The sequence below is a fragment of the Indicator indicator genome, chromosome 28, assembly GCF_027791375.1.
Source record: "Indicator indicator isolate 239-I01 chromosome 28, UM_Iind_1.1, whole genome shotgun sequence".
In the NCBI taxonomy this organism is placed as follows: domain Eukaryota; kingdom Metazoa; phylum Chordata; class Aves; order Piciformes; family Indicatoridae; genus Indicator; species Indicator indicator.
This window is the reverse complement of record NC_072037.1, coordinates 935,827-945,800: the sequence shown is the minus strand read 5'-3', so window position 1 is coordinate 945,800 and position 9,974 is coordinate 935,827. Positions and strand designations below refer to the sequence as shown.

The 9,974-nt window shown below is 56.4% G+C and overlaps 1 protein-coding gene across 1 annotated transcript; it reads left to right on the top strand.

Moving 5' to 3' along the window:
- The first annotated feature begins 48 nt into the window (after positions 1-48).
- TMEM203 (transmembrane protein 203) lies at positions 49-774 on the top strand. Its single transcript, XM_054393518.1, has one exon. It carries the CDS (start codon positions 49-51, stop codon positions 457-459), a length of 411 nt encoding a protein of 136 aa, XP_054249493.1. The 3' UTR covers positions 460-774.
- Positions 775-9,974: the final 9,200 nt, after the last annotated feature.

Below are 9,974 nucleotides of genomic sequence, written 5' to 3'. Positions count from 1 at the left end.
CGAGGCCGGGGGTAGCGGCTCCCTCATGTCCCCGCAGCCGCCGGGACGATGTTGTTCTCCCTGCGGGAGTTGGTGCAGTGGTTGGGCTTTGCCACCTTCGAGATCTTCCTGCACGGCCTGGCCCTGCTGGTCTTCTCGGTGCTGTTGGTTCTGAAGGTGGACGGCGAGGCCTCGGCGCTCTCCTGGTGGGTTGTTTTCGTGCCCTTCTTCGCCGCCGACGGGCTCAGCACCTATTTCACCACCATCGTCTCGGTGCGGCTCTTCCAGGACGGTGAGAAGCGGCTAGCAGTGCTGCGGCTTTTTTGGATCCTCACCATCCTCAGCCTCAAGTTCGTCTTTGAGATGTTGCTGTGCCAGAAGCTGGTGGAGCACACCCGGGAGCTCTGGTATGGGCTCATCATGTCGCCTGTCTTCATCCTTCTCCAGCTGCTAATGATCCGAGCCTGCCGGGTAAACTGATGGTGAAGGAGCAGGTGCAGATCGCTGCCTTCGCTCTGGCCAGGGATGTGCCTGGCTCACTGGGGAGCCCTGGACTCGTAGCCACGGCCATCAGGCTTTTCCCCTCCTGTACTTCTGACAGTGGTAGTGCCAGGGTACAGAGGGCTGGAGCTGCTGGGATTAACCTCACTGCTGCATTGTAGAGCATCGTGGTCCTGCCAGAGGTCCTCTTGTGCTGTGTCCTTCTTTCAGTTCACTCAGCTCTTGGTGTTAAAGTGTCCTGCTGTGCAAGCACTCTTTGGTATACCAGTTATTGCATTGTAAAATAAAACTGCATGAAGGGTTTGGTTTAGTTATAACATTCTTTTTGCCCTAGAAAATGTTTGGAATTGAAACTGCTGCCTGGAGAAGGGGAATCACCCAGGGGCTGGTTGGTGGCTGTACACCCCCCACTCCTGCCAGCCAGAGGTACCACAGCTGCTGCCTCACCAGCCCTGCCCTGTCCTGCCAGAGGTGGTGCCTCAAATGACAACAATGTGCTGGCTTCAGCAGCAAAGCTAATTTGTTTCCACTGTCCTCTGAGCCTTTAGTGCTGGCAGGGGCCATGCTCTGAGAGAGAGAACTGGTGTGGATGTTTTTGAACAAATGTGGGGTTTTTTTCCCTTGGTATTTCAGATCCATCCTCTAAATATCCAACACAGATACCACAAGATGGCACCCAAACAAAACTTGATTACAGGGAAAATAATCCCAGTATCATAGACAAGTAAAATAATTATCATTTGTTGGTATTAAAAGGAAAAGGAGGCTGGGAGGAGACCTTTTGGCTCTCTACAACCCCCTGAAAGGAGCTTGGCCCTGGGTGAGGTTTGGTCTCTTCTCCCAAAGAACAAGTGAGAAGAACTGGCCTCAAGTTGTCCCAGGGGAGGTTTAGGTTGGACCTAATGGAAAAGCTCTTCCCCAAAAGGATTGTCAAGGCCTGGCCCAGGCTGCCCAGGGCAGTGGTGGAGTCCCCATCCCTGGAGATGTGATGCTGAGGGCCATGGTTTAGTGGGGAGCTGGCAGTGCTGGGTTAAAGACTTGGTGATCTGAAAGACCTTTTCCAACCAAAACATTTTTGTGATTCTAGAGCAGTGTGGGGAGGGTGAGGCAGGGGAACAGCTGATGCTGGTTGTGAAGGGAGAGGTCTCATTTTTGGGGGGAAGCAGTGCCCTCAGCCCCCCTGTTAGCCTGGGCCATGTGGTGTTACTTGGGATCAGCAGGTTCCATGCCAGTGCTCCCAACACCAGCAGCACCTGCCTGTCCCTTGTCTTTGGCTCCCACCACAAGGGTGCTGAGTGCAGTGGATCTGCTCCTCGCTTCTGTGAGACTTCAGGTGTGGCTTTGGAGCCCCAGCCAGAGGATGGTTCTCCTGACACTGACCTTTGTGCTCTGGTGATGTTGGCTCTCACAAAACATCTGCTAGCTCCAACCTCTGCTCCCTGGCCCATCCCTGTCTTTGCTCCAGCTCTTTCTGGTGCCACCCTCTCCCCTGTGCAGCTCTCAGGCTCTGTTTCATGCAGAGCAGATCTCAAGTTGGGAAACTGCTGTGTAACCAACTTTCCAGTTCAGAGTCACAGAGCAGTGGCCTGAGGAGCACCAGGTCAGGCCACACCTTGAGTGCTGTGTCCAGTTCTGGGCCCTTCAATTCAATAAAGATGTTGAGTTGTTCAAATGTGTCCAGAGAAGGGTGACAAGGCTGGGGAGGGGTCTGGAGCACAGCCCTGTGAGGAGAGGCTGAGGGAGCTGGGGGTGTTCAGCCTGAGGAAGAGGAGGCTCAGGGCAGACCTCTTTGCTGTCTCAACTACCTGAAGGGAGGTTGTAGCCAGGTGGGGGTTGGGCTCTGCTCCCAGGCAAGCAGCAGCAGAACAAGAGGACACAGTCTCAAGCTGTGCAGGGGAGGTTTAGGCTGATCTTAGGAAGAAGTCCTCCCCAGCCAGAGAGATTGGCCATGGGAATGGACTGCCCAGGGAGGGGGTGGGGTCGATGTCCCTGGAGGTGTTTAAGCACAGCCTGGGTGAGGCACTTAGTGCCATGGTCTGGGTGAGTAGTTAGGGTTGGCTGAGAGGTTGGGCTTGGTGATCTGGGAGGTCTCTTCCAGCCTGGCTGATTCTGTGAATGTGTCTCTGGGTCTGATCTGCCCTCACAGATGCTCTGAGGACAATTAACCACGCAGCTGCTCCTTCTCTCTCTAGATGGGAACTCTGAGGAAGCCTCCTGCAGGTTGTCCCTTTGTGCTGCTGCCAGCTTTGCCTGGCTGTCTGGAATCCTCAAACGCACTGATGTTTTTATTGGGATTAAATTAACGAGGTGGGAGTTATAAAAATCCAGTTATCTTTATTTTCCTGAAAACCCTGCCCCAAAATTCTGTACCAAACTGGTTACATTTTATTTACAGGTTCTATTTGGCTGCGAATTCTACCAGGATGCTTATGGGCAACTTTAGTACAATTGAGACAATTCAGAAAGTGGAAAAGGCTAAGCCACAAAACAGCTTTACCCCACTTATAAAATCAGAGGCAAGCCAGGACCATAGGGAAAGCCGAGAGCCGGATTCTACTCACAAGGACCGAGTAGGAGTTTGGAGGTGGTCCCTGGACTCCTCCGCGGCGGCTGCCTCCAGCTCTGCAAAGCTTTAAATCCAATTTGTAGATCACGGGACATAAATCCAAAGGAAAAAGGACCCGCCAAAATTAACATGTCCTTAGGCACGGCTCCCAGGAGGTGAATCGCGTGGAGCAGCACTGCCGGCGTGCTGCAGCCGACAGCCGCGGGCTTACAGCAGGCAGGGTCGCTCCGGCACCAGGCGGGGAGCAGGACCCCAGGGCAGGCAGGCGCGGGGAGAAGGCAGGCGCGGGGAGAAGGCAGGTCCGGGGAGAAGGCAGGTCCGGGGAGAAGGCAGAGGCGGGTGCTGATCTCTCCAATTTCGCCGCCAATCTGATGAGTCCCGGCACGAATCCCAGGAAACCGAGTCCAGAGCGAGAGCAGAGCGAATCCAAAACACGAGCCCCAGATCGTTTTCTGGTCACTCTGTTTCACGCTTCCCCAGGCAGTGTGTCAAGGGCCAACATACTCTGGGCATGAAGAGCCCAGCCGGTCACAATTCCACATCCCAGTGCGGGCTTCCCTCAAGGGTGAATACCTGTGGGGGACTTCAGCTCCCGGCGGGAAGAATGAAGTCTTTTTACCTGTCCCCCCTCAAACACCCCAGGGGGGAGGGGAAGGCAATTTCGCGCCTTTGTCTTCCCCCATTCAAACTCCCGCAGATGGAGGTGGGGGAAGGGGGGTTTGGAGCACCCTGCAACACCTAGGTTGGAAGGGACCTCTAGAAGTCGCCTTGTCCAAGCCCCCTGCAGTCAGCAGAGACATCCCCAACTAGATCAGGTTGCTCAGAGCCCCATCAAGCCTGACCATGAATGTCTCCCCCAGAGATGGGGCCTCCACCACCTCCTTGGACAACCTGTTGCACTTACTCTTCCTCATTTCCAGTCTAAACCTACCCTGCTTTATTTTCAAGCCATTGTCCCTTGCCCCAGTGCCACAAACAGCCCCTCCTCAAGCTTTCTTCTAGCCCCCCCCTTCGGACACTGAAGCTCTCCCCATCATGGAATGGTGGTGGGAGAACCAGAAGCCTGTGTCCAGCAGGATCCATGGAGCCCCAACGCTGGGATTTAGCCTCTGCTGGGTCCTGAGCACCAGGACCTGCTTCACAGGAGCTCCTCTGCTCCTGCTCCATCTTCTGATGTGGTTTCCTAGGGCTGGGAGGAGAGGCAGTGTCTGCTGGTGGGGGATGAGTATCCCTTCCTGACTCAAAGCCTTCGCTGCTCTTCCTGCTCCTCTCCGCGCGGCCGGTGGAGGCGGAGAGGAGCAGGAAGAGCAGCGTCTGAGTCAGGAGGGGACACTCGCTGAGTTGCCCTGGGGACAGATGGCTGTCATTAAGCTCCGTAATTACCCAGAGTGGCAAAGCAAGGGTGTGAAGATCAAACAAGATCAAACATTCCTGCGCCTGGCTGCAGCGCTCGGTGGGGAAGGGACGGAGCCGTTTCCTGCCGCTGAGCCCCGGGCAGGGCTTGCCCAGGATGTCACCCCCAGCTGTGTCACCAGGGTGTGGTGCTGGGCATGTTGGGGGGGACGGTGCCACAGCCACCGGTGTGCTGCCAAGCTCGCCCGTGAGTGGCTTTGCCGGTGGGGAAAGGTCAGCAGCCGGCGGTGCCCAGCTGTGCTCCAGGGTCAGGCAAGCTCCCAGGTGGGTTTGGGGACGTCAGGGTGGCAGAGGTTGCCCAGATGTGGCACTGGTGGGGTTCAGGGGCTGCCTGCACGGCTGGGGTGCTAGGGGTTGCTTGGCAGACAGCACCAGTCATACCCTTCCTTGTGCAGGGGAGCCACCCACTGTGCCCAGGTCCACCAAGTCCTGCAGCAGAACTTCCTGGGGCAGCTCCAGGTCACCAGCTTGAGGCTGGGACCATGTGGCCACCCCAGACTCCTTGGGGAAGTCCTGCTGGACCCTCCAGCAGCTGGCACAGCTTGAGGGGACAGACTTTGACACCTGTCCCCTGCTCAGTGTGAGCCGTGGGGTCTCCGGTGCTCCCTGGCACAGGGTGGGAGGCTCCTCAGGGCTTGGGCCAAGAGACTTTTACCCTCTGGAACTTGCTCTGGCAAGGAAGAACCTCACCTCTGGGTTTATTTTTGTTGATGTTGCAGCTCAGTTTGATGTTGCTGCCAGCTGGGCCCTTCCCAAACCCAGCTGCAGCTCCTCAACTGGAAGTATGTTTGGGGAGTGCCCCAGCTCGCTCCCAACACAGAGCTTTGGCCCAGGGACACACTGGGGGAGCAGAGTGGCTTCCCTCTGGCAGTGCTGGGGACCCTGCTGGGTGCCCCAGCCCCATACCCCTCCAGAGCCCCAGGACCAGTGGGGAAGGAGGCTCTGCACAGCCCAGCCTGGGTGCCAGAGCAGCACCACTCTGCCAGTGGGACAGTCCCACCTGGCACCTGCTGGACAGGAGCAGCTCTTGGAGATACTTCTGAAGCTGAGGGTGGCTGTGCTGGAGGGAGATGAAGCTGCTGCCACCATGCCCATGTGGCATCTCCAGAGCCCAGGACAGCTCAGCTGGGCTTCATGCCCAGAGCTGAGCTACCAGAGGGACATGAGGGCTCCTAAAAGAGACAGCTGGGGATGGACGGGTCTCTACCTGCATCTTGGCATGGGCAGCACCTGGGGCCTGTGTGACCTCCTCAGCATGGTGGTGACTTACAGCATCCTGATGTGGTGGATTGTTCTTGGCCAGGAGCTGGGAGCTGCCTTGCTGGAGGGACTCTGCAGCTGTGCTTTGGGCAATGTCCTGCCTTGCCCTGTGCTCGTGGGAGCAGAGGCCACCATGTGAGGGCAAGGCTGTGAGAAAAGCTGCCACCTGTCCCCAGGGGTGGCTCAGAGGAAGATGGTGTGGGAGAACAAGAAAAGGACATGACTGGAGGGTGCTGGTTGTCCAGCATGGACAAACTGGTGCCACATGTGGAACTACTGGACTGGTGGCACAGCTGATGCCATGGTTTGGTGACTGAGTCCTGGGACCTGGAGCTGGGCTGTGGAGCTGGCCTGGCTTGCAGGGGTAACTGCACCTGCCCCAAAAGTGAGGCCAAGTCTTGCAAGCTTTAGCTGGGAGCAGTTGCTGACCACCCACAGGTCTGCACAGAAGGGTCCAGGGGGCAGGGAACACTGCTGGGCAGTTGGTCAGGCAGAGGCCTGTGCCTGCATCACATTCTCAGACTAAAACCTGCAAGCCTGGGCCAGATGCCTGCAAAGCCTTCTTCAGGCAGATGCCAGCACAGTCCCATTTCAGCTGGGGGAGGTGGCTTTGGCTCTTACCTTGACTGGCAGTTGTCACTCATTTCAGATGAGGCTTTGTGAGGTGTGGGTCGAAGCCCAGGTCCCTTCTTGCTACCTGCTAAGTTGTGTGCCAGGGACTTGAGCCACCAGGGAGAAGCAGCCTCTTGAGCACAAGCATCTGAACTCCCTGTGGCATCACCTGCTGTGAGCCCCGCCTGTGAGTGGGCTGGCTGTGCTGGAAGGCAGATTTGTCCTTTGGTTGCCCCGAAACTCTGAGAAGAGCCAGGGTTTGTATTTTGGAACCCTCTGCCTCACAAAAGGAGGTCAGCCCAGGGTACCTCCCCAGCACTGCAGGGCACAGGGCATCACATGCTGCCATCCCCCAGGACTCTTGGGTGGAGAGAGGAAGATGTTAGTGCTGAGCAGAGACTGAAAATCACAGAGTCACAGAATGGTAGGGCTGGAAGGGACCTCTGGAGGTCATCCAGTCCAAGCCCCCTGCCAGAGCAGGGTTGAATAGAGCAGGTCACACAGGAGCACATCCAGGTGGGTTCTGAATCTCTCTGGAGAAGGAGACTCCACAACCCCCCTGGGCAGCCTGTGTCAGAGCTCAGCACCCTCAAATTAAAGTTCTTCCTCATGTTTAGATGGAACTTCTTATGTTCCAGTTCGTGCTCATTGCCCCTTGTCCTGTCACTGAACACAGCCTGGCCCCATCCTCCTGACCCTATCCTTGAAGTATTGATCAGCATTGATCAGATCCCCCCTCAGGCTGCTCCAGGCTAAACAGCCCCAAGTCTCTCAACCTTTCTCCATCACAGAGATCATCCAATGCCCTCAACATCTTTGTAGCCTTTTTCTGTACCTTCTCCAGCAAGTTGCTGATTTGAACCAGGGAGCTGGACACAATACTCCAGCTATGGCCTCACCAGGGCAGAGTATCAAAGTATCACAGTCTCACAGTATATCAGAGGCTGGAAGGGACCTCAAGAGAGCAGCAGGTCCAACCCTCCTGCCAGAGCAGGGTCACCCAGGGCAGTCTGCACAGAAATGCATCCAGGTGGGTTTTGAAAGTCTCCAGAGAAGGAGACTCCACAACCCCCCTGGGCAGCCTGCTCCAGGGCTCTGTCACCCTCACTGGAAAGAAGTTTCTCCTCATGTTGAGCTGAAATCTTCTCTGTTCAAGTCTGAACTCATTGGTCCTTGGCTTATCACTGTGAACCACCCAAAAGAGCCTGGCCCCCTCCCCTTGACACCCACCCCTCAGCTATTGATAGACATTGATCAGATCCCTCTCAGCCTTCTCTTCTCCAGACTAAACAGCCCCAGGGCTCTCAGTCTCTCTTCACAGGGAGATGCTCAAGTCCCCTAAGCATCCTCCTGGCTCTCCCTTGGACTCTCTCCAGCAGCTCTCTGTCTCTCCTGAACTGGGGAGCCCAGAACTGGACACAGGATTGCAGCTGTGGTCTCAGCAGGGCAGAGTAGAGAGGTAGAAGAACTTCCCTAGCCCCGCTGGACACCATTGGCTCTTTTGGCCACAAGGGTACATTGTTGTTCCATGCAGAACTTGCTGTCCACCAGCACTCCAAGGTCTTTCTCTGTGGAGCTAGAGGGGGAGAAGAACCTCCTTCGACCTGCTGGCCACACTCTTGGTACACCCCAGGATGCCATTGGCTTTTTTGGCCACAAGTACATTTGGCTCTTGGTCATCCGTGGTCCCCCAGGGCTCCCAGGTCTTTTTGCACAGAGCTGCTTCCCAGCAGGTCCCCCCTCACCTGCCCTGCTGCAGGAGGTTGTTCCTCCCCAAGTTCAGGACCCTTCATTCACCCTTGTTGAACTTCATGAGGTTCCCCTCTGCCCAGCTCTCAGCCTGTCCAGGTCATGCTGGATGGCAGCACAGCCTGATGGTGTCAGCCACCCCTCCCAGCTGTGTGTCATCAGCAAACTTGCTGAAGGGCCACTCTGTGCCTTCATCCAGGTGGTGGATGAAGATGATGAAGGTGCTGGGTATTTCTGCCAGGCAGGCTCCAGCGATGATGCCAAGGCTGTGGAGCAGGTTCCTGGTGTGTGCTGGGCACCTGGGCCCCCTGGCAGCTCTTGCCTGGGGCTTTCTCAGCTCTTTAACCCCAAAAGGTTCTGGTTTGTGGGTGGGATCAAGCCCTTGCTGAAGCATCTCCCCCACCTGCTCTCCATGGCTGAAACTCCTCAGCGTTCCACGATGCTCTCTGCAGAGGTTCCCCAAGCCTGGTTGAAGCCAGCCCAGCTGGAGAGCTCCCCTTGTCCAGCTCCCTCTGCCACTGTCACCCTCCCTTCTCCCACTCTGCCCATCCCAGTGTCTGCAGGTCAGACACATCCAGCCCACAGATGCTTACCACCCAACAGAACAGGAGGCAGCTTCACCCCTGGGTGCTCTGGAGGTGTCTACCTCCTTCCCCATCTCCAGGGCACCTACCTGCCCTTCACCACCCTGTGCCCTCTGATGCATCTCTGCTGCTCAAGCACACAGGGACTGTGGCCAAGACACACATGGAGCAAACCATGGCAGGTGGAGCATCTTTCACTGAGGTTGACAGAACACTGGAGCAGGCTGCCCAGGGGGGTTGTGGAGTCTCTCTCTCTGGAGAGGTTCCAAACCCACCTGGGTGTGTTCCTGTATGATCTGCTCTAGGTGATCCTGCTCTGGCAGGGGAGTTGGACTGGGTGAGCTTTTGAGGTGCCTTCCAGCCCCTGACATTCTGTGATTCTGTGATCTTTCAGAGGGTTGTAAAGTCAGGGGCAAGCCACCAAGGTCACAGTTTGAAAGCTCATCCAGTCCAAGCCCCCTGCCAGAGCAGGGTCACCTTGAGTAGGTCACCCAGGAATGCCTCCAGGTGGGTTTCCAAACAGATCATTTTGATCTCTTCTTTGTGGAAGGTGTAGGGAGAGTGCAGGTGTCAGGGTTGGGCATTAGCTGGCACCCTGGGCAGTGGCTGACTTTAATGCCCCAGCCTTTGCCTCACATATGCTGTGTTGGCTTTCACAGCCTGCCCTGGGCTGGAGCTGAGGCACCATCAGGTGACCATCAGAAGCTGCTGGCTGCAGGCAGGTCTCCAGCCACACCAGTGGCCAAGCCTCCCACTCCTTGGTTTTTCTCCTGTCTGATAACCTTCCCACACTGAAGGCATTCCCAGCCAAGCCTTTAGCTCCACAGCCAGCCCCACCCAGGCATGTCTTCTGGGCAATGGCCTGGCTCAGGCAAGGGAAAGTGAGATCTTTATCACAAAACTGGCTGGAACCTTACAATCACTGCCCAAGAGCTGCCTCTGGCACTTGGATTGCTCCAAGGACTTTATGGTGCAAGAGCCCTAAACCCTCAGCAGCTCAAGGGAGAGCTGCCACAGCCAGAGGGTTTCCTGGTCTCCTGCAAACATCCCCCAGTGTTTGCTGAGGGACACCTCCAGCAGGTCACAGTTCCACCTCCTCCTTGTTTCCTTATGGCCCTGTTGATTACACTGGAGGCAATCAAGCATCTCCAGAGCTGCTTGCCTCAGCCTGCTTCTCATGCTGTTCCCAAGGGCTCACTGTGACACCAGTGACAGGGGAAATCCTGCCCTCAGGGTGTTTCATCCTCATTTCCATAAGGTCCCTGACCTAAGGAAGACAAATCCTTCAGGATGCCCAGGGACAGAGGAGA